The following is a 24,987-nucleotide window of genomic DNA, read 5'->3' on the forward strand; positions in this document are numbered from 1 at the left end:
CCAGGAGACTCAGCAGGCAGAGACGTGGAGTGTTTCTCTGTCCATTGCTTCACTTTGACCCCACCCTTATCTTCATCTCTACCAAAACTGACTGGGGCTGGCTGGAGTCAGGCATAGGGAGGAGGTGGCTGCATTTAGACCTGGCTCCAGAGACCATGTGCTATGGTCCTAAACACGAGCCTTGTGATTGACTGCATTCAGAATATAATCCACCAGCTAGACAGAGTATATGTTTGATCCACTGATTCTTTTAGAAATTTCATTTCTATTTCTTGGAAATAGCCAGAAGTGATATTTAGGGGCTGCTTCTCACCCTGAAGAATTGCCAAGGTAAATAATGCTGGCCCCTCAGGATAATAATTTAGCCATTTGGAGTGGAGGGGAATTACCAGCAAGCTTCATGTTTTGTTCCTGCTTCTTGATTTGAAGTCATTTATTATTATTTTTTTAATGGCAAGGGAAGTAATGTTGGGGAGAATTATCTACATTTACCTGATAAACTAAAACTCTGTTTGCTAATATAAAGAATGAATCAGGTTCAGCTTACTGTGGCTGAAGGTGATTTCTTGCAGCGCATGCTTCAGTGTTTAATCTACATTGTCTTTACCAAATAGCTACCATAAATCATAGCTTGCCTCCCAGATGCATTTGGCTTGTAATGTAAGAGTGATAAAAAAAAAAAAAAGCACCCAACAAGTAAATGCAGAGACCATTTTGCAAAGCTCAATTACACCAGCATAATGAGAAACACCATATTTCTTATAAAAAAAAAAAAAAAACAAACAATAAAAGGTGGGGTTTCTTTGAATCTCGAAGAGACAGCATAGGGGTTCTGAGGTTGGACACCCAAACCACAGTTCAAACACACGGAGGCTGCAAAGAAAGACACCTCTCAATGGCTGGCTTGTGCCCTTTCAACCTCGTCTTTGTGACTTTGAAAATGGTCAATATTTAAGGCAGGCCTAACTTATCCCCACGTATGTAGGAAGAAGCCACTGATTGCTGCTCACAGAGCGGCAAGAGGAAGATTATGGTCCTAAGATTCTTAGGGTGACATTAGCCAAGCAAGGCTCACGTGACAGCCAGAGACTACGTTACACGCAATCCCTCAACCTCCCAGGGAGGACTTTCCTTTTCATCTTTTGAGGGTTTTGATGGCTGGTACGATTTGTGACATGCACCCAGCGCAGACAGATGAGGGTGCAGGCGGCGAGTCCTGACCGGGCAGGCAGGCTGTCTACACAGAGCGGCGCTGGGCGCAGCCCAGCGTTGGCCACCCCCCTCTTCCTCGCTAAGCATTGCTTACCCTGAGCTTTCGGCCGAACACGTTGACCTTGCCTTGCGCTTGTTCTTTTCGGAATCTCCATTCTACCAGATTCTGTCCATTCTCACCAGGAAGAGTCATGTTTCTTTTGGCCACGGTGGGATTCGCGGTGCCAGCCAGGACATGGGGCTCTGTCTGGTAGTGTGAATCTAGACCGCTGGCATAGATGATTCTCAGGGAGCCATCGTATCCAATTTGGTAACTGTTTCTTAACTGGTCTAAAAAAAAAAGAAAGAAAGAAAAAGAAAAGAAAAGCAGAGAAGGTGAACTGTCCTGTCTGTGTTAAATATCTGACAGTTGTGTATTCAGAAATGATAAATATTTCTAAAATATTGAGGGGGACTTATATCCTTTTTGCTTTCTTTTTTCATTTTTCACATAACATATATTTAATTTTAATTTGTATTCTTCACATACATTACATTCTGCATGCAGTTCTGCCTGTCCCCACTCCTCTCAGCCCCTCTCCCCTACTCACCTCCCTTCTCCCCTAATCCACTCTTCCTCAGTTCCCCTTTAAAAAAAAAAAAGAGAGCAGGCCGCCCAGGGATATCAACATGGCATAACAAACCGCACGTAGACTAGGCACAAACCTTCCTATCAAGGCTGGGCGAGGAGACCCAGTAGGCGGGAACGGGTCCCGAGCACAAACAAAAGAGGTCCTTCGGGATGTTGTATGGTCTGGATAGCAAGTGATCCCTCAAAAAGGATTTAGGTGTTGGGAGCCTGGTCTTTAGTTTGTGGGGTTAGATTTGGAGTCTCTGGCTACAGCAAAGTAACCTGGGGGCAGGTACCTACCTATCTTCTTCTCCCCCTCCTGCTTTTTCTGTTTCTCTCCTTCTCTCCCTTTTCCCTCATGGCCTTCCTTCCCATACACTGCAAGGTGAAGAAACTCTTCTTCCATTTGCATGAGTAAGCAATCACGGTCTAAAACCACTGGGCCTGTAAGCTAAGCAAAACCTTCCTTCCGTTGCCTCTGTCACTGTATTTTATCACGGTGCTGATAAAATAATGAATCAAGTAAAGTAATATAAGTAACAGAACAGAGTGATAAATACAGATGCCTTTCCCAAGACTAGGAGGACAGCTTGGACTCCTGGGATTTCATGCTACCAGAGTTTTGGCTGAATACCAAAGGTGAAGAACTCCAGAGGAAATGAAAAGTGTCAGTGACGTTAGCGGATGAAGTGACTGTTCACCTTCTTTGGGATCTGCCATAGACCAAGCATGTTGTCTTTGAGTAGGCTGAGTGCCACCTCCCCTTCGTACACTCTGTTGTCTTTTGTCAAAGACACTTTGGAAAGGTCAGTATCCATAGCTTGCACACACGAAATGAGAAGTAGTATTCTCCCCCAAACTGACTATTTTTGGGGGGAGATCTACCAATGAAAAGGGATCCACTTAATGTCTTGTAGAAAAAGCCCTTTCATATCAAAGACTAGTGTCTCTGTCTCAGTGAAAGATTCTGGAACAATATAGGACCATTTGTAGAAGTAATACAACCAAGAAATATTACTTTTAGATGATTACAGAGGTCTCTTGATGGATAAGTTTTTTTTGAAAAAAAGAAAGAAAGAGAAAAAGAAAGAAACAAAAAAACAAGTCAATCCAAACCAAACCCAAGCAAAGTGAGACAGGTTTAGTGTGGATTTAGTAATTATTTCAAGCTGTAACAGGGCTCAGATATTATATAAATATCTTCTTGGGATGTGGGGTAAAATTGCTATCATATGTGGCTCCAAATACTACATCGTAATGGATTACAGCACCACACACCTCAAGTTACCACAGTGAGAAGGCAGAGGCGAGGGCGTATACAGGCCTGGTAGGATGACACACATCAAGAGCTGGAATTCAGTTGTTTTAAACAAGAATTGAAAAAGATATTTTCCAAGGCTGGCAATATTCTATGCAGTATACACAGGTGTGCGTGTGTCTGTGTGCTATTTTATACACTATACAATATTTTATACACTATACTCGCGTGTGTATGTATATGTACATACCCACTCGTTATTTATTTGAATTTATGCTTTGCCTTTACCTTGAACCATGGTGTAGAAAGAGTCGATGGAGGACAGATTTGAAGTGATGCTGACGTCCTCCTCTCGGCTGGAGGACTCAATGTCCACCGTGATAGCCTTGTCCATGTCCCCGTGTAAGTTTGTAACCACTCCCGTTGGAAACGTGACATTCGTTAGGCGACCTTCACTGTCGTAGCTGAATGAGAGAGGCATCACGTGGTGTTAACAAGGAACCGACAGGCACCTTTTACCCGCACATTTAAGGCACGCCGGTGTCAGCAGCACAAATTTGGAGAGGTATTTGTCTTTGTGCTCGAGCTATGCAGAGTGAGGACTTCAAACACGCTTTGAAGTAATCAAAAGCCTGTTTAACATAGAAAAACCTCACCGGTGAGAGCAAGAGTAAACAGAATAGTTCTCCATCTCAGCATTTTATTCTTTGAAGTGTGACCGAAACCCACCCGCACATCTAATTTGCCGTTTCAAAGGGAACATGTTTGCTGATATTAAATTCCTGAGTACTCCTTCATATTTTCCACAAAGTAGACGTAATTCAGGGCTCCCTGCCTTTAAAGCCCTCTGTGAGTATGCAACACGCACACGTGTCCCTCCTTCACACACGTTTACAGCATTATTTTAGCATCTTGACACATTTTCCAACAGAATAATTAGAAAGAAAAAAAAAAGCCTTTTTTTGTTTTGTTTGTTGTTTATTTTTCGAGACAGGGTTTAATCTGGGTAGCCTTGGCTGTCCTGGACTCGCTTTGTAGACCAGGCTGGCCTCGAACTCACAGAGATATGTCTGCCTCTGCCTTCCTGAGTGCTGGGATTACAGGCATGCACCCAGCAAAAGGGGAAAAAAAAGCTTTTTAAGGATTCTTTTGGACAGTGTTGAGAGCTGGCACCCAGAACCTAGTGAACACCAGGTATCTGTCACTAAACTGTACTTCTAGCCCTAAAGACTTAAAATTTCTCAGTGATTGATGTAATTTCTGGTAACTTAGGGCTTCCATGGTAGTGATGGTGATAACCTTTCTTGAAAAATACTACAATAAAAACTATTTACTTTTAATTATGTGCACGTGCATGAGGGTGCCCACAGAATACAGAAGGGGTTGCAGGATTCCTCTGGAATAGAGTTACAGGTGGCTCCGAGCTTCCTTATGTGTGTGCTGGGAACTGAAGTTGGGTCCTTTAGAGAGAGGACATGGTGTTCCTAAGTGCCGAGCCACCTTTCCAGCCCCCAACTTCTCTCATCTATACTGTTACTGTCTCAGGTGACTTACTATATATTTAGTGAAATGACATACAGTAGTTCTTTGATATTTTATGACATGCTTATTTTTTAACATATATAAAATACATTATAGGAGCAACATTTGACTAAGAATTGAATTTTACTGAATTTTTCATTTGTGACATCACCACAGAAAAATTAAAAAAGACGATCACATCGTCTTAATGGAGAAAAACAAACTCAAAATTCTCAATGGAAATTCCAGAAGCTTCCTTGTAACCGGCTCAGAAGAGAATGGAGAATGGATGTTTTTAGAGGAAGGCAAAAAATGATCGGGGGCGGGCTAACATCCAGTCGTAACAGTAGGTATAAATACAGAGCCATATGGAAAGCAGGGTAGAAAAAGCACGCAAGCGTTGTTTACAGTCGGGAGATTCCCGGCGATAAAGATGGCGAAGACAGGTCTGCTCAGTGTCTGTTGCTGGGCTGACCCATTAACTCCGAGGGGTCAGTGTCATCAAGAGCACGGGTTTGACTGACGTGCTCTGACAGTCCGCCACGCTGCTCAGCCAGCGGTGGCGATGGGCACTCAGGAGGAAGTGGGGAGAGATGGAGGGCAAGAGAAACAAACGCCCCCATTAAGTGTCATCGTTGCTTGGACTCTGAAAAGGCAGAGCCGAGGAAACAAAGCAGACATCTTCCCCTCCCCAGAAATCCCAACGCCCTGAGCACATTAAGGCATAAATGAAAGAAATCCAAAAGAGTTTACTGCTGTCACTGCTTTTCTGAAGACATTATTGATCCTGAAACAAGCATGGGTAGGCTCATTCACATGGCAAGGCGGAGACACAGAATTATGAGCACAATCACTCTCAAGTTGAGGCTTACATTCGGTGTAATTCTCGCATCACATTGTACTGCGTACAGCTCCAAGTCCTCTAGATATTAACATCCTTTTGAATGCTCTCGCCATTCTGCACTTCATTAGCCTTCCCCCATCTTGTAGACGGAAAAATAAAGACGACGTGGTTGTGGTTAAATCACTTGTTCAGCTCCCCTGGCTGAGCTATCGCTCCAACCGCTGGGCACCTGACCTCGGACCCATTATCCTTTCTGTAAATCACAGGGCTCGATTCAAAGTTGAGAACTGTGCATGAGTCTACTCGCCAGCAGCAAGCTGATTCATTCCTGCTCGCAGCCGCTGACCTGCCCTTTTGCTGGTTTGTATTTTCCAGCCCCATTCAATCTCGGGCAGAAACTTCACCTTTCTCCTGCAGAAAGCATTTTGCCAACCTTTGACTCGATGCTTTCACTGGCTTACCACTCATTCCATTTCCTGCTGGGCAGGCATTTTCTATCATAGGAAGTAGAGCACGTGGGGGCTCCAGCCCAGGAGGCTGAGCATTGAAGGAGGCAACCTGTTAGCCTTTGGTACTTTGGGAAATAAAAACACAAGTAACCTTTGGAGGTGGTACAGTTAGAATGACCTAAGGATAAGCTGGCTCCTCCTCAATGGCTCAACTTAACAGTTTGGCCCTGGAAATTCTGAATGTGCACCTGCCAACAAGTGGCTAAATCAAAGTCAAGGCCGTTAACTGAACTAAAGTGTGTCAAGACAGAAGGCCAGGAATGAGTAATAGCCCTCAGGGTGTCTTCCTAGCTGTCTCCCCATCAGTTTCTGATTACTCTCCAGTGTGAAAGTTACGGTGAAACGGTACTGAGGAGCCACAGAGCAGACAAAATGGTCACGTGTCAAAGTTTGCCTCCTAACAAATGAGTGTCCCGTGGGTCCTAGGGATCCCCCACAGGGACCAGAACATAAGCAGAGATAGCTCCAGCTTAAAGAGACTGCTAGGACTTCCCTGAGGGGGATGGCCTCTGCTCTCAGGCTTGGAGAGCGGATAGTGGTTTTCACAGGCAGATCAGGAGTGGTTGAGGGAGGGGGAGAGGGAGTTGAGGGTACTGGGGGATTCTTAGATATACAGCACTGAAATCAGCACTGGGAAGAAAGCTAAGCTAGCTGTTGATCCTCCTTCAGAGGCTGGGAGTCCTTGCAGTGGAACTGTGCAGGAGAGCCAGGCCTTAGAGATGATGCAGAAGAAGGCTTTAAAGAAAGCAACCTTTTTAGTAAGGCAGACCTGACTGGCGGCACTGCAGGAAGTTTGCCAAGGGGTAACAAGGCCAGGCAGACAGACAGCTCCCTAGACTTGCTGGTTACACTAAACATGGGAAGCAACGCAGAGCCAGTCTGTTGCCCCCACCATTCCATAAAGAAAGGGTATTTACCACTGAAGACAGAAAAGGCCTAATCTGATGTTGAGAGATAGTTGGTCAGAAGGACCGACTCTGGGGTTGGAAGCATGTACTGCAGTACCTTGCTTATCACAAGGGATGGGGCACATCGGGGTAACTCATGTGTGTACTTTATTTTTACGTTGGATGAAGCAGGGCTAGCTGGGTAGTCAGGATTGGACCAGACATGTATGAGCGGATGATGATGAGTGGAGGGACCAGAGTAACAAGGCCTGTTTGTTCAGATTCTACCTGGTGCCCCTAAGGAGGATCTAGAATGAGGGTCCTGTGGCCTTTAATAGGAGAGAGGACAGAGGTACCCCTTTTGGTACCCTGAGAAGAACCCCAGTTTCTGTGACCTGTTTTAGGGAAGAGGAATTCAAGGTTCTATGACATGTTTCTGGAGTGAAAGGAGGAAGAGAGGAAGGTGGGGAACAGCCAGGCCTTTTCTAGCCTCCTTCAACTTAAAAGCACTCAGAATGATAAAGCCACGCCATTGGGTGTTGTGTTATGAACCCTCGCCAAAGCATTATGAAAAGAATTTTCACCGTCCTTATTTAGTGTTTCATTTCAGTGTAAATCAGTGAAGACTTTGCCACAGGTTATAGGACCTCTGTCAACAGAAATGAAAATGAGTTGAGCGAGACTTTAAAATGACCAGAGGATCCTGGATAAGGAGGTGAAATGAACAGACAAGTCAGTTATCAAAAATGAATTTTCAGGTATTACTAGAAATGATGGTCAGCCCTCAACCCTTCTTTACATTAAAAAAAAAAAAAAAAAAAAGAACAGTGTACCAGCAATGACCAATTGGAACATGCTGACGCTGGGTCATCAGAGACCTTTCCACGTAATCCATATACTGCTGGACATCGCCCCAGCTCATGTACAGCTTTGCAGCTTGGCTTGATGTTTGTGGCTCGGCCTCAGTGCACTAGGACCTCCCCAACTTGTATATTAGAGTTGTAGTTTTTTCTTTTATTAGCCTTTTGAATTTACAATGCGATAGGCTCTAGGGAATCTGAATAGAATATCAACTTCATGTTCACTATTCCACTCATCTGGTCAAAGCTTCATAGCTCCAGATTCATCACACAGCACATTCTTTTCTGCTCCCAGCTGACCCCTCTTCACAAAGGACTCTGTTTGGGAAAAGAGACTCTCCCTCAGGCTCTTACCGACCTTTTGCTCTTGCACTGATGGGGTTACCCTTTTTATGGTTTATATATTTATTTGACTTTAATTTTGATTGCATTTTTGCCTAGACTTGCTACGTTAGCTTTTGTAGAGTATTTTCAAAACTCCTTTTATGTTTCCTAGGCATCGAGATTATTAGTAAATGCCTCAAAGTTATAGCCTCCGTCATCCCCAGTTCAAATGGACTCACCCTGAGATGAAGTCTCTTTCCTTCCCATTCACAGACACGGAGTACCCAACTTTTCCTTTTTCCTCTGCAATATCTTTCACATACTTCTATTTCCATTCCCACAGCTGCCCTAGACTTTGACAACTGGTTTATCTGCCTCTCCCCACACTTACTGGTAAATCTCTAAAACCACTATGATTATAATGTTCCTGCGCTTAAACATTTTCAGTAGTTCTCATTCAAAAGAAACTTTGACTAAGCTACACTCTTCACAAGTCTTTATCAAGAGACTACTGATACTGTAGATTTATTCAAGTGGAAACCATTTGCAGTTCTCCAAAAATTTTAGATCGTGACTTCAATGTCCTTGAGTTGATTCTTTAGTTGAATGTTCAAGTATAGTCATAGATGGTCTTTCTCATCTTCCCAGGGTCCTCTACTCTTATCCTCCCTTGTTCTTGGTAGGTATATGGATTTCCTCTTGGTCTTGAGTCACAGACTCATGTGCCCTTGAAAGACTCATGTGCCTTTTCACTGTCCATCTCATACATATTTTTTAAAAAGATGTATTTATTTTACATATATGTGTGCTCTGCATGTATACCTGCAGGCCAGAAGAGGACATCAGATCCTAGTAGAGATGGTTGTGAGCCTCCATGGGGTAGCTGGGAATTGAACGCAGGACCTCTAGAAGAGCAGACAGTGCTCTTATCTGCTGAGCCACCTCTCCAGCCCTATCTTATATATTTAAAAGCTTAAATTTCTTTTTACATTCGTGAAAAACAAAAACAAAAACAAGGAGATCTACTTATGGCTGTCACGTGCTGTGACAATGCTTTCTCTGTAGCTGAAATTTAAAAACAACCTACCCATTGCTATGATGAGTGACAAAATTACTACGTGCAGTACTAAAAATGAATGCAGAAGTCATTCCTTGATCCTCTTTCTTCATGATGAACATGTATACCAACAGCAAAACCAGAACAGAAGTCATTTATACTTTGGTGGGCTGATTTGGCATTCTTATGTTACTAATAATGTGATTGGTAAACACTAGGCTCAAGATTTTACTTATAAGTATTTCTTAACAATTATCTCAGAGACAAATTATTATTTCTTTGAGTTCCATGGCAATGCTGCCAGTAGGAAATCCTCAAAAATTGGGACAACATTAGGAAAAGCCCCATCATGATAAGCAGAGGAATCAAGTGACTTCAAGATGACAGGGCCTTCCCATAGGTACCTGTTATCAAGTGACAGGGAAGAGCAAGTCAAGAAAGACAAAAGAATGTGCTTTTTGGTTTTCATACGAATTTTCTTTCAAGTGCTGAGAGGACCTCGAAAAAGGGATGTGAACAGACAGGAAAGGGTGGGCCACACCAATTTAAATTTCTTTGCTTGGTTGAGTTTCCTTAGAAGGTCTCTCTTAAAGGACAGAGTGTGACCTGTGATTGTTCCATGAAATCTCAAAGAGCGGCAGTCTGCAGGCACCTTGCCATTCTCTCTTTCCCCTGAACTCTCCAGAGAGCATGAGTTCAGAAGATGTGGACAGGGGCAGGCCTCCCTCTTGCCCCTCAAGCCTCACCCTTCTGAACATGGTGCACAGTGAAAGACAGGCCCAGAATTTTTTTTTTTTCATGGATCACATTCAAGAAAGGTGACCCAATACCTCTGTTTTTGCATAGTCATAACCTGTATAGGAGAACTGACAGTGATAATGAGCAGGCCTTGAAACACAGTCACCTAACCAGGGAGGTCCAGAAATAGCTCCCCTAGGGGTTCAAAGGATTCTGTGCAGTCCCCTTTCACCTTTTAAAATTGTGCACTGGCTGAGGAACATGGACATTTATGTAGGTTTTGAAATGTAGACTTGCTAGATAGTTCATCAAGAGGAAGTTTTGCCCTATAGAACTACACATGCCTTCATTATCCTGGATGTATTCCACCAGTTCTAGAAATGGACAGAGCACAAACTCATCCTCTTTTGTTTTTTTTCTTTGTATTCTTGCTCTATCTCTCTAACACACACACACACACACACACACACACACACACACACACACAGGAAATAAATATGTAGTGAAGAAAAGAGAAAGGTTGGGATTGTGAGGGAATTTTTTTTTAAGGTAGGTATTTTATTTACAAAGCAACTTCATTTATCACTGTGAGTGGCTGTTGTTACCACCAGCATAATAATACACAAAATTCTAGGCTCAACAGAAGTGTAATATGTATCATTGTTTCAGCAAAAGAAATTTGGTAACTTTCAGTAAATGTTTCTTCTGGGTAAGTGTTGACAGAGGTCAAGAGAAATTGGAAGAATCACAGATTGGTTACAGCAAGAAGAAAATTTTCATTATTAAGAAACCCTTCATTTCATAAATAAGAGCAGTTCTGTGGCTTGCCAAACCTCACATTTGGGAGTGACAAAACGAAGTCGAGGTTTTTAGTCTAGTCCAGAGCCTTTCCCAGTCAACCAAAGCTATTTCACAGGAAAGGAAAAAAGAAAAAGAAACGGAAGAAAAGAAAAAGATGATGATGATGATGATGAAGAAAAGGACAAGTAGAGAGTAGGGAAAAAAAAGGCACAGGGAACCAATGACATGCCACTGGCTTGGGAGTGCCAATGAAACGGCAGCACACTATACTACTGTTTAGTGTCCTAGTTAGTAGACTGTTGTTTAGCAAGTGTGTAGACTTGGAAAGTAAAAAAAAAAAAAAAAAAAAAAAAAAAAGTGAATACTGAGGCTTTTATGCTGCCTGTTCACAAAATATGAGATGGAAACAGAATACTGTTTACTTTCTGAAGGGAAGAGGAATGTCGGACCATGGACAAGCGGGGAGGATAAAAGAGTAGAGGGGTTGGGAAGATAAGTCAGTTTGTGGAGTGCTCGCCAGGCAAGCCTGAGGACATGAGTTCAGGCCCCGGGACAACAAAGTTAGGTGGCAGACCGCTTGTAACCCCGTGTGCTGTTTGCAGCCCCAGGGCTGCAGAGTTGGAGATGGCAGAGCCCTGGGGCTTGCTGGCAGCCTGGTCTACTAGGATAGTCTCTAAGCCCTGTCTCATAAAACAGGGTGGGGTTGCACCTCTTGGAAAATGGCTGTAAGAGTTGTCCTCTGACTTCTGAACCTGCATGCACATACATGAGCATGCAAGCACATACATAAAAGACAAAACCAGAAAACAGTATCACATACAAAGAGACGAGTTGAAGAAGGTGAGTCCTTGACTTCCGTTGGCAGTTCACAGCACCCTCGCCAGCCACTGGCAAGTAACTAGATCTTCTACACGCCTTTTCACTTTCATTTCTTTCATTCCCACATCAGCTCCCACATCACATCTCAAGAACTGGTTTGCCCTTAAGATCTAGCCAGTATTTTTCTTTCTCTTTCTTCTTCTATTATTATTTTTAAGACCATGGCCAGCGAAGTTCCCCAGGCTGGTCTTGAACTCATGGTCTTCCTGTCTCAGTCTTCCAAGAATTGAACATACAAGATCCTAGACAGACCTCCTGATCATATGTTACACAGTACCACGGGACTTACATTCCACACTTCCAACTGTGAACGCCTGCATATTTCTGGTGTTCTGATCTCTACTCTGCTGACTCTGTGGTGAAAACAGGGAGCTCACCTGAGACTGTCCCATCTACTCACTTCATGGCGACTAAGCCATTTCAGTTTGTAATTAGTGCCTGGCGGGGATTCAGTCCTTTGTTTCTTATTCGTAACTTTCTTTTACTCCCTGGAACATCTACTTTTCTCCCTTAGGTCCACGCTCACACAGTTACCAAACTGACCGTGTGGTTTCCCCAGTAAATTACCCCTCGTTGCACCTTTGCTACCCGGCGTGGAGGATTCCCCAGGCAGTCTAGGTCCCTAGCATCTAAACCCTACTTGAGCAGAACCATGCCCTATTGACATCTCTTTCTGGTCTCATCTTCCAGTGTCTCCATGTAGCCTTTCATGCTCCAGTCATTCTAAAATGCATGTTCGTCCAAATCCTGCCATGCTCAGCCTGCCCAGTCAAGGCTTTGCCCTGCATCTGCCGCTCTCCCACTTCCTGCTGCCGTTTATCTGTATCTTTAGACATATTGTAACGGAGACGTATACCTTGCCTCACTCTTGTCCCCAGTCTGATGAGGGCGAGAAGGATGAATATCTTGGTTGCCTGCACTGCCTGCTGAGTAACGCTGTCCACACTTATACACTTCTACTTATCCGGTACATGCTGGACTCGCCTGTTCTCTAGCACTCGAGTCTGTGCCTGCCATCATTCATATCGAACGGATATGTGTATGATGCCAGGAATATAGCAGGTAAGTAGGAAATGTTCCTTGACCGAAGGGCATGGAGCATATTCTCACCTTACCATGTCAGAGGTACGACATAGTGATTGCTTTGCTGATCTGTTTGCTGTTGCAACACAGCACTGAAGAGCTTTTCCTTTTCCTGAGGTGGCAAAACTACTCTTTAAAACAGCATTCCCAGAAGGGTAGTGTCAGGTGGGACATACCCTTCATGGGGCTAACCACGGTTCTGAGGATATCGTTGTGAGAGTAACCTTGAAAGTTACGTTAAAGGGAACTCTATTAATAAAATCAAGAGGACCCGAGTAGGCACAGAATGAATATCTCCGTGAAGAGAAACTGCTGTCCATAATCTAGCTCACTTACTCAAAATTAGAAATAAGTACCTGATAGTGACTACCCTTCAGGTTTCAGTTAGTCATTGTAACTGCCTTTTGGTTTCTATCGGAACAGTCTATTGCATTTCTATTCATGTAGACGGAAGTATTAGAAGTATTAGAGGGCTGGGTTGTTCCTCTACATCACAACATTCTTTGAATTTTATTACCATAGCATCTTCCAGAGTAAAGTACTGTCTCCCAACTTCTGGTCAGGTGTAGATTTGTCATTATAGGAACCTAGCTACTTCTGGTCAGGTATAGATTTGTCTTTATAGGAACCCAGCTTTTTCTTTTCTTTGTGAGTTTGACATAGAATGTGGTCTTTCATCTGATGCTGAACTAACATTCATTACATGCTTAAACTGACTGGTTATCTATTTCTTATTTAAAAAACCAACACTTTTTAGCCTTTGAGTCTTTTATACATTTTAATCAAAAGGCCTAAATATGGAAAAAAAATCTTAATTTATATCAAACTTCCTTCCTTACATAGTTAAATAGGGAAGACAACTCAAATTCTTTTTAGGTAGAACTGGAAAGTGATGCTTATTTTTTTAAAAATGAGAAATATAAATTATTTTTTTAGTTTTTATGTGTATGCCTGAGCACTCATGCCATGGCACATGTGTGGAGGTCAGAGGACAACTCTGTTGAATCATTTTTCTCACTCTTCCTTTACATGGGCTCCAGGTCCAAACTCAGGGCATCAGACTTGTATAGCAAGTCTTTATTAACTGAGTCATCTTGCTGGCCCAAAATAATATTTGTTTACACCAGCATCTGTTTGTCTGTCTGTCTGTTTGTCTGTCTGTTGTATGTGTCCCCAATTCAAATTCACAGGCTGACCAAACATTGGGATGCATTTGAAGTCTAAGATATCAGTTTTGAGACACATGCGTTGACAAGCTGCCACAATAATGATGGATTGGATGAATGTTATGAAGACCAAAACATGCAGACGATGCTCCAGTCCTCAGATCTCTTTCTCTGTGGTTGCCCTTTCTGGATCTCCAGAGTCAGGAAGAGAAATGTAATGTCTTCACTGGTCAACACTTGGAGAAGGCTCGTGGGCCCAGACATAAAAACAAGAGGCTTTCTCTAATAGCAACACTCCACTGGGAAAGCCGAAGGGCGAACTGGAAGCAGCGAGTGCTTCTACACAGGCTTTCATTTTACTGTCCCAGGACATCATGAGTTGGACATCATGCACACTTCTAGAAAATTCTCAGTAGTCAACTTTAGCTCCGTGACAATAGCAAGGGAAAGCTCTCCTTGATCTGTCCACAGGAGAACCTCTTCTTCTCATTTAGATCATTTAGAATGACAAGTGCGTGTCTTGGTCTTTGGGTAAATTATCTGATAATTGCTTTGCAAGGGAAGCTGGTGACGTACCATATGAAGCTGTTTGAGCACTTTGCCAATGTAGAAAGAAGGAAGTCCATATTTAGAGGCTGAATTACCCATTTTTGAGCCATTATGGAGCAATTTAGCACCTCAAGAACATTAATTTGCTAAATGGATCATGCTGGAAGAGGTAGCATAGCTTTGCTGCATTAGAGCTGATGCACGAAGACTCTGAAAAGCTGGTTACTGTGCCTGCTTGGTTTTTGTTTTTTTAAAATCTGAATATCATATGATTCTCTTGTTCTTTTTCCTTTGGGACTTGACAGAACTTTTTTTTTCTTTTAAATCTGGACTGCAGAATGGAGTTGGGATAAATCAAATATCAATCAAAGTATTCCCTTATAGTATGTAGGTGAATGTTTGAAATGTACCATAGCTACTTTATTCAACTGCTTGCACAGTTCTCACTGATTTCCTGGGATGCACATTTCAGTTAAAGAAAAAAAAATTAAAGCAAACCTGTTAGAGAATGAAACAAAACAGCAAACAATGGAAAGCAGGGTCAGAATTTCTCCCTGACTTTCAGTGATCTGCTGATGAAATCTCTCCTAAGTGGGTCTTGCATGCCTAAACGCTGTCCTTCACAATGGAAGAAAGAACCTGGCAAATGCCGAGAGCCATTGTAAGATGCATATTTGTAAAATAGGGACTTAGTTTTTAATGTAGTTTGGGGACAGAAATAACAAAGACCTGTGGTTTGTCAGGTACTTTTCAAAGGAGGGTCTATCCTCAATCCTGCCAGGAGGAAGCTCCCTCTGATCAATTCTGTGTCAGCCGCGATCAGAGGGACGCCTGTGCAAAAGCCCAGCAGGACACCACTGTTGGGTGATACCAGCCAATTCGGTGTCAACAAGCAAAGGACGCATCTTTTCTAATTTGGAATAATTACCTTTGAGTTTTCCTACTTTATCTGTGCCTTCGTACACTGTTTTGGATTAGAAAGTGCCCTAAGGGTACCATAGCTAGCTAGCATTTATACTCCATTCTTCTTTGAGGTCCCTTCTCCTGTACTCTCCTAGGGTATCAGAATAGGTGGGGGTGGGTGGGCTGGGCACAGAGTTAGGTTCATTATAAAGAAATGGTTCAGAAGCTCATTCTGAAATTGCAAAGCCTGAATGAGGGACAATAAAGAACCCAAACGAGAGGCTGGAGACCCATACGTACCTACATAAATGGGGAAATGCGGAAACTCATTTATTTGCTCTGTAAATCTGAATATGGCTCACAAAAGATCAGCCTCAGCTCCACAAATACACAGTTCCAAAGATTCAAGCTCCCAAGACAGGAAAACTGCCACTAACCCGCTGCCGTGCCTGTGCCCATCAGCTAGAATTCATAGCTTTCCCTGACATCGTCTACCTCACCCTGAAGAAGCGCCTGCAGACATGCCGAAACCCTTTGTATTTCATGTGGGCAAGCAAGCAGAGAGCTGTGAAATGCCATTTACTAGTAAATAATTTATTCCATTGCCCAATTCCATACACTGGATTTGCTTCTGTGTGCGTTCATGCGTAAGAACTAAGGTTTCGCTTTGGGTATGAGCTTTTTAAATAATACATTTTTAGTAGGTGAGATCTTTGTGGTCTCTCTGGAATTACTTTAGCTAAGAAATTAAAGGACAGGGCAATTGTTTTTAAAGACTAAGGCAGGCTGCCGGGTGTGGTGGCGCACGCTTTTAATCCTAGTGCTCTGGAGGCAGAGGCAGGCGGATCTCTATGAGTCCCAGGCTAGCCTGGTCTACGGAACAAGTTCCACATCAGCCTGGACTACACAGAGAAACTTTGCACCCCACCACCTCAAGGGCTAAGGCATCTCTGGTTCCAGGTACAACATACTGTACTCTTATTTGAATGAAAAAAGAAAAGAAAAGAAAAGGTTTGCTTTGTTTTTTTAATTTTTCTGGAGGATAACTTTGTAATTGTATTTTATGCGTGGAAAACTTAGCAGTGTACATTTAACTCAGCTCGGTGGCGAGTTCTTCAGATCTTTCCTCTTCCAGTTTGGCACCGTGAGCCAAAGGCTTAGGTACCCGGCACTTTGTCTCCCCAGTGGCGGTGAACCTCACTGTATCTGTCACTGTAATTGGTTCTGATAGTTTCTGCCAGCTCAGCCAGAGTTCTTTTGTCTTCCTGGTTACCCAGTGTGAAGGTGAGAGTGGTGCATGTCTTCCTGGGGACCAGCTGCCCCAGCCTGGCCTCTCCCCTGACCATGCAGTAGAGGACCCCCATCTTGTGACACAGGGCAGGCAGGGAGACCGCCAGCTCCGTGGGGTCTACATCCGGGCTATCCACACTGGCTGAACTGTCTTATTCTTGACCAAGGTGGTGACTGTATTAGCCGCTGGTGGAAGAACAGGTGGTCTTTTTTTGGGACGTCTCCTTTGTCAGCATGGGCTGGCAACCCTTGCTTCTTCTGCTTTGGCTCTGGCCTGTCCTTGTGGGCAAGCTTAAGCAGCTGGGTAGTAATTTGCCGGTCCAGGGCCTGGGTGAACTGGTTAATGGCAGGAGGTACTCTGAGTCGCGTACAGAGGAGGACCCCTTGCCACTGTAGCCTTATGTACTGGGGACATTTGATGAAGCACGTAAGATCTCTTTTGGGCTGGGTGTCCCATCCAATGCTAAGGCCTTTAGCCCATTTCTCAAATAGGATTCACTAACTTTTTGGCCACCTATTTCTTCACAATGGCGGGGGCTGGGATCACCTTCTTCTCCTTGGCCTTCTACCCTTTGGACATTTTGCTTGGCTGGAGGAGAGCTTTCTTTTAAATTTTCATCTGCTCCCTGCCACACAGGGAAGGAGTCCAGAGCCTATCATTGTTTAGAAAGCAGTCTTTCCATGAATTCATCCCTGACCCCTGCTTTTGTGAGACAGGGCCTTGCTACATAGTTCAACTGCCCTTGAACTATTGCTATACCCAAGCTGGTCTGAAACTCCCAATCTTCCTACCTCTGCCTCCTGATTTCTGGGATTATGATGGTATGCCACCGAGACCAGCTATATACATAGTTCTTGCTGCCTGGCTCCTTAAAAGTGGTATTTCAGAATAAAATGCTGCTGATATTAAGTCTTTACTTTTCCCATTCAATTATTTAAGTAACAAGGTCAACTGAGGAAGTTCTTATTTTATAAAGAAAAAGAAAGTGAGCAAACAAGGACTATTGGGTAAACATCAAAAGATGGACAAGAGAAATGAGAAATATCGACATTTTTTGTATTAATGATTGTTGCAGGGGTTTAAACCATCCCAGAGAGGAAGAGATCATTTATACAGTATTTTTTCAGAGTTGCTTTGGGGAGAGCAAGCTCTAGGTTTTCATCAGACTCTGCTCGATAAATGAATATTCACCCACCTACACCCATTGGCTTTCTGCCTCCAGTCTTTCTTCAGCAAAAAAACTATGAGGAGCACCGTGTGTGAACGGCAACACTCCGTGAGTTGTGGGACCACAATGGAGTCAACAGATTGCTTTCTTTGTACTCACACCGGCACTGCAAAGCGCTAATAATGGCATACTAAAGTTTGTACTAACAACAAAAAATAATAAAATGAAAACATGTGAAGTAAGTTACTCGAACTCTCCCTCCTTTAGTGTTTCTTTGGCAGGAACTATGGTAACCATATTTTTACAGTAGGCAAATTGATTGATTCCAGGTCTTCCATCTGTTTCTATTTGATAAAAGCTTGAATTTCAAACCCTTTTTAGATACCAGGCTAGCTGAGAATCTGGCCATAAACAAATGAGGATTTGGACTGAAAGCTGCCGTTTCTTTGTATAAGGTATTTATGCCAAAGATGATTATAGACCATCTACCAGCTTAAGGGACTGGTGTGGTGAAAGTCACAGAAAACATGTTTCTCAGCTGGCAATGTTTTTCCCCCCTGTTACAATCTCCTTGTGGTTTTTGGTAAAACCCTGGCCATTGTCAAACCCATCAAATCCCTTTTTTTATGAACTTAACAAGCATCTTTCAATGTGTGAATTAGACACACAGTACTACAAAAACAGGAAGTAGAACACTAATAATTATAAAAGCAGAGGAAGGCCCGAGGACCTACCTCTCTATAGGTTACAAGGGTCTGTGATGAAAAGACCTTGTTAGAACATAGGCCTGTGTCTCAAGAGGAAGATGAAGGGTTAACACAGCCAAGACTGAGGCACTGAGGAAGAGGAGCATGAAGGCCTGCAGTTGGGTATGAGATAAGGGCAGAGCTCTTATCTGGGCTAGCAACTGCAGACTGGCTGGCTCCCAGAGTCCCCTGAGGAACACACATAGGGCAGACACTATTGTTCCTTCATATACCCTCTTCCCCAGTGCAGCTAAAGATGGCTGCTAACAAGAAGAGACCTTCCCAGACTACCCTGTAGACAAGTAAGTAAATACAAAGTAACAGCAAAAGGCTGCTGCTCTCTCTCTCTCTCTGTAGCTGGGATACAGTTAGTTCTGCTGACCATGCAAGTGTGAGAACAAAGAGCTTAGCACGATGGACAGCACTTGAGGCACCTGCAAGGTGGGCAGATGGAGACACTGGTCAAGAGACGGTGTCAACAGGCAGTAGACAGCAAGGTCAACGCTGGAGGCAGAGACAGACAGAGCTTGGATTCAATCACTCCTGACTAAGTAATTCATAAATAGAGCCTTATATTGCCATCATACGATTGACCACATCCTATGGCCCCTCCAGTGGCTTGGCCCGTGAGAGCCCAGAGATGAACTCTTTAAAAAAAAAAAAAAAAAGCATCATCTTGTCAGGGACTCAGAGGTCCCATCCTCTACTAGGGCACTCAGCAGTCGCCCGTGGAGGCCAGGCTACAGTGAGGAGAGACTGGCCAAGGCGCCTATAAGTTGAAGTAGGGCCGAGATTTACCCATTTCTCCACTCCAAGGCTCACAGACGAAAACGCGCTCTTCTATGAGAATGGGTCCTGGAGGCCTGGTCCAAGAGGACAAGACTGCTGCTGTGTGGTCAAGCCTCGGAAGAAGCGGCCCCTTTTGCAAGCGTGTACAGAGTAAGAACAATGCAAAATCATCTCATTTGGGCCTGGCAGTTCTGGAGTCCTTAGGTTTACCACTTTTAGATACTCTTTTTTTCTTTTCTTTTCTTCTGCTTTCTCTTCTTATTTTAAAGCATACATACTTCTTGGTGCTTTTTAAAATTATATATACATATATATTTTGCTGAGAATATGGAGAGGAAAATGATACACTGCTTTCAAAACTTCAAAAAAAATTGAGATGAGGTTTAACGATGTAGCTCATTCTGGTTTTTTAACCCACTGTGTCACCCGGGTGGCTTCATAAGCCCTCAGTCTGCCTCATCCTCCTGAGTGCTGGGATCATATATATGCATTACATTTTTTTTTAAACAAAAACTTCTGTTAGTTTTATTAGAACAGTAATTTGCAAATATTGTTTGGTCAAATATACTCTTAAGATATACCTGAGAGATTTTGTGTGGTCGTGGCTTAAATAGTCTCATAATAATTTTCCGAAATAGTTAACTTTTGCTGACATTTTCCTAGCTATACTTTCTAACGGCCACACAAATGTGACGTGTGAAGAGTCTGAACTGGTGACTATGACTTACCAGAACAGTGGTTCTCAACATGTGGGTTTTGGCCCTTCCAAAGGGTCCTCTACCAGATATGCCGCATATCAGACGTTTACATTACAACTCAAAACAGAGGCAAAGTGACAGTTATGAAGGAGCAACGAAGATAATCTCACGAGGGACTGTTTTAAAAGGTCGCAGCACTGGGAAAGGTGAGAACAATGCTTTCCCGTCATATTCACAGGACTGACTGACCAACTGACTCCCTGATTCCTGAAAGCGCTTTCATTTCTCAAAGGCTATTTTTTTTTCCCAGTGGGATTTTATTTTTTAATTAATTCGCTTTACATCCCAATTGTAGTTCCCTCTCTCTTCTCCTTCTGGTACCACTCTCCTTCCATCTTCCCCATGTCCCCTTCCCCTCAGAAAAGGGGAGCCACCCCCATCCTATCCTATCAAGTCGAATTAGAATTGAGCTCATCCTTTGGCCTGGCAAGGCAGCCTTGCCAGGGGCAAGTGATTGAAAAGCATGCAAGACAGTCCTTGTCAGAGACAGTCAAAGGTTATTATTATTTTTTTTGTACACCATCTTTTCTTTAAAAAAAATTAAAAAAAAGAACCTCAAATTTGTTCAAACTCCCCTGAATCTACCCCACTAATAGAGTGTGCCCATTTCTCAGATTTTCCAAGCCTGGATAAATTTGTGGACCTCAGTAAACCTCCTGTCAGCTTCCAGTTTGCATGTTGGGAGTCACCACATGGAGAACTGTGCAGTGTCAATTTTGGACCCAGCAAGGACACATTCAAAAGTGGCCCACAGAGCCAAGTTTGAGTCTTAGACAGTACTGGAAACTCAGCAGAGAACAGAGAACTCTGTTCTCTCTCCCTGCTTTCAACTAAAGAGAAACCCTACCCCAGGCCCCGCCATCTCCGAGGACCCTCTAATGAGGCGCACTCTCCTGCGCAGGCCTGTCTAATGGCTGCACATTCTCTCCCTGCCTTCTCCCTCTATGGCAGCATAGCCTGCTATCACTTTGAAAGCGCTGCAAAGGAAGAACCTTCCATTAGCTCCCAATTTATTCCTTTCCCATTGCGATCCTGAAATGAGGAAAAGGAATGCTAAGAACAGAATTTTAATGTAATTCAATTGAAAAGGTTTGTTCCTCTGACAAAACCATGCTGCTGGGGGAACATTCGTTTTATTAAAAGGGAACCTGTCAAAAAAAGAAAAGCCGCTCGAACTATAGGAGAACAAAGCTTTCTGGGTAGGACCCATTCCAGAGAAGTTGTATGAAAAATATTTGTGTGTTGGATAACTTTTTCTGGTGACTTCAGAGGTGTGTTCTTGGAGAAAAGATGTATGCTTCAGCATATCACTGTGAAAAATCACACTAAGGAACTCAAAATAGTCATGCCAAGGACTGGTTGGAACTTGCCAACAAGTCATCTCAGTGCAGCTAATCTCCCCTCATCGCTTGCACAACGTTAGTCAGGTGAACAAGCCATGGAAAATGGTGTCACACATGGGCTCACTGTAAAGCACACACAGCATAAAATATGTAACAGCTAATTTTCATTTCACTCTCACTGACCTCAGAAAATGTGACCAGAGAACATATCGCCTGGGTCACTTCTCCACACAAATGCCCTGGCTTCCTAAGCGCCCCCTCACCTCCTCACATGCTTTCAAATGGTGGCCAACGTCCTGATTTGCATTTGGTGGCAAAGTCCTTTTAAAGTGTAGTTTATCTTTCTCCAAGAACTGAGTCTGAAGAGCTGAGCCCCCTGTTTGATAATAACATCTGCAGTAACTGAGGTAAGCAGCCAAGTTCACTGTAAATGATTTTCAAAGTTTTCCTTCAACGAAACCCTCCCATCACAGTCGGCTTTAGCAACCAGGCAAATCCAAACCCAGAGGGTTTAGGCCTAAAACCAAAGCTACGGATTGTCCTTTGAAAGGTTTGTCACTAATCTGCTAAGTGTACTCGGGGCAAAATGTCAGTTCCTAAGGAGAGGCAAATTTATCATGGAGCTAAATGAAATTTAATCTCTGAGGAGTTTCACATGTATGGGTCTCTTCCAGGGCTCTGCATCTAATTTTCATAATTTTGCCTTTCTTTTTTTCCAAAGAGAAACCTAAAAATTATGGAAACCTTAGGACTTCCTTCCAGTCCTTAAGCATGTAGTATCATTAAAGACTCTATTATGATATTGATATTTTATAATCGGAGTCAAATTTTCATATACTTACTCAAAAAATGTGGTCCATCCGGTCTCATCACTTTTGGTGGCTAAAAGCCCACTGTTGCCATGGTAAGTAAACAAAACTAGTTCCAATCCTTGGGCGGTCATGCTCTTCAGACACCCGTTGGTACCAATGGTCAACCATATCACTTGGTTATCCGGAGACACGACCCGGACGGGCATCCGATTCGGGTCCCTTCGGATTCGGAGGGTGTTGCCATTGCTGTCGGTTACGGCAGTGATGTCGTTGTCATTGCTGTAGCTGAAGTTATAGAGGTAGTCACCTGTGACCAAGCTCACGGTGTACTGGTGGGTGCCGTTGATGTCAAAGATATAGAGCTCTTGATCGGTTGGAGAGGCAACCTCATAGAAGTTCATAGAGTTAAGTAAAGGCTTATTCTTGGACACTGCCCGGATCCGGATATTTCCCAGATCTGCAATGTACAGCGTGCCATCTGGAGAGGCGGCGAGGGAGGACGGTGCATTGAGTTTGGCATCTTTGGCGTAGCCGTCTCCGCTCTGGTAGCAGTCACAGTTGGCGTCATTTTTGCAGTCACACTCAGAAGGTATTCCAGCCACTAAGGAGATTTCCCCATCTGTTGTGACCTGCCTTATCCGGTTAATTTTCTTTTCGTCAGTTTCGGTGATGTAGAGGACCCCGCTGTAGGACACAGCGATGGCGGTGGCTGATTCCAGCGTGGTCTGAACCGCGTGCTTCCCCACAGGGTATTCCACTCCGGGGACCTGGCAGTGCATGGGCCGCCCCGCAGCGATGCGAACTTGGCGGTTTTCCGTGATCTGCAAAACTACATTGTTGTCCAGGACATAGATGGAGTTATCCATGGGGTTAATGGCAAGGTCAGTGGGCCATTCCAGGCGTACCTTAATAAAGAAAGAAATGACCTGCTTAGCCAGTTACTACAGGGCAGTTGATTTGCTAGCAGAGTAAATTAGACCGTTTAGGGAAATTAGCCTTAATTTGATAAACTGTTTTAAAATTGTTTTTATTTCACTAGCCATGGTAAAACAAACCTAACATTTTTGAGTGGAGATGAACGTTAAGAAATAACATCTAATTTAAAAATGCAGTGAGTGGATGGAAAGGTTTGCTGCTTACAGCCAGAGAGCAAATGCTCTTCTATGCAGTGAGTCAGATACTGCTGAGATCTGAACACATATGCTCCTTGTAGTAGCAACAACAGCCAAGTATCAAGGCTTCCGAGGTTACAAACACATTAGTAGTCTATTGTGTTCTCAATCAGGCCAATAGTTAAGTTCCTAATTCTAAATATAAGCCTCTTGGGACTAATCATAGTGTGTTTTCCCTCGTACTCAAGGAGCCCACGCAATCAAAAGATTAGGGATTTAAGCTGTTTTGTTCTTTTTAGAGTATCTGCATGCTGCTACTTTAGTAGAATTTTATTACATGCTTAGCATTTCTTAGCGCTAATTGTTCTGTATTTCCCAGAATCCGTCAACTGCAGAATATACATTAAAACAGAACAGTTTTATCCTAACCATTCCTGTGCCTGAGAGGTACAGCTTAACGTGGTGCCGTCACCGGCAAATAGAGACAGATACATCACTGACAGAGCAAACTGAGTCACTCCAAAGCAAGACAAACAGCTTGGCTTAATCCACTACCTGGCTGATGTGCATGCTAGTGTCGCAGGTTAAAGGTCGGGCTGACGTGAGATCATTGGAGCCCAGGAGAGTTGATATGATCCCATTTTGATCAACCTTTCTGATCATGGTTCCGTCAACAAAGTAGATCAGTCCATTCTTATCAATCGCCATTCCTTTATCCAAGAGAAGTTAAGTGTTACTTTTTTTTTTTAATGATTAATTTTGATCAAGTCCTTAGGCCCAGGGACAAATTAAAAACTTAGCCCTGATAATAAAATGGGTTGTATTTAGCAGGTAAGACTGATGATAGGAAAATCCTAATAAAGCATGAAAAAACACACACATTTACAATTCAAATACATTTAAGTAAATAAAGGAACACAATAAAGAATTCAAATCTCTAAGAGTCTCTACCAAGTGTAGGAACCTCAAAGGTAGAGTACTTGTAAGTTTCAAATACAAAATAACATTTAATGTCCCAAGGTAGGCTATATACATTACAGAAAAAGGCTTAGATTCTGTTAGTGTCGGCTTATAGTCATGACATTCTTTCCAACAAAGACAGATCTGAGCCGAGGTTAGTGTTTAGCTGACCTTCTTACAATGGAACTTGCCATTATGAATAATTCAGTATAGCAAATATTTTTTTTTCCAGCCCCTGCTCAATTAATCCTCACTGGTTATAATGAAAATAAAAAAGTTTCCAAGGCAAAGCCCATTGTGCTGGATGGCGTAATACTTGAGCAAGGAACTCAATCTTGACTCCTTTAAAGCCTTTATCACACAGAATTTTAGCCCGTCACCTCCCCAGATTCCTCATGGCAGGCAGTTTTTCCCATGGCATAGAGACAAAAGCTGAACAGCTCTGAAGTGGGTGAGAGCAAACAGGGCTGCTTAAGTGACGGTTTCCCAGAGGCCTGGGACTCGTTCATGACAAGGAGATGCCAGGACAATGAAGGAATCTGAAGTTTAACAGGACGTGACCCGAATAATATAGACTGGTTGCTTCAGTCTTTGAAAAGTGGGGGGAAAAATAGCATGATGAGTTTTGTTTTTAAAGAAGTCAAGAAACTCATATTTACTGTAAAAATCAACTTAAGTTTCCAGCAGTTTTGTGCTAAATGGCTTTTAAAACACTAGATGTGGCGTAGCTTTCCAGAACATAGTTGGCGATAAAATGTTAGACTCAGCACCAGACACAATCAAGCACTAGATGGATTTTTCCACCTT

General features: G+C 43.2%; 1 protein-coding gene across 1 annotated transcript in view; it reads right to left on the reverse strand.

The window, feature by feature from the left end:
- Positions 1-24,987, reverse strand: part of Tenm3 (teneurin transmembrane protein 3) — a 436,338-nt gene that overhangs the window by 21,011 nt on the left and 390,340 nt on the right. Inside the window, exons 21-24 of the mRNA XM_055593562.1 lie at positions 23,776-23,930; positions 22,139-23,013; positions 3,369-3,544; positions 1,307-1,542 (exon numbers count right to left, since the gene is read on the reverse strand). Coding sequence (XP_055449537.1) covers positions 1,307-1,542; positions 3,369-3,544; positions 22,139-23,013; positions 23,776-23,930 — 1,442 coding nt within the window. The remainder of the gene's footprint in view (positions 1-1,306; positions 1,543-3,368; positions 3,545-22,138; positions 23,014-23,775; positions 23,931-24,987) is intronic.

This window comes from Psammomys obesus, unplaced genomic scaffold, assembly GCF_907164565.1.
Source record: "Psammomys obesus unplaced genomic scaffold, mPsaObe1.curated_primary_1811, whole genome shotgun sequence".
Classification (NCBI taxonomy): domain Eukaryota; kingdom Metazoa; phylum Chordata; class Mammalia; order Rodentia; family Muridae; genus Psammomys; species Psammomys obesus.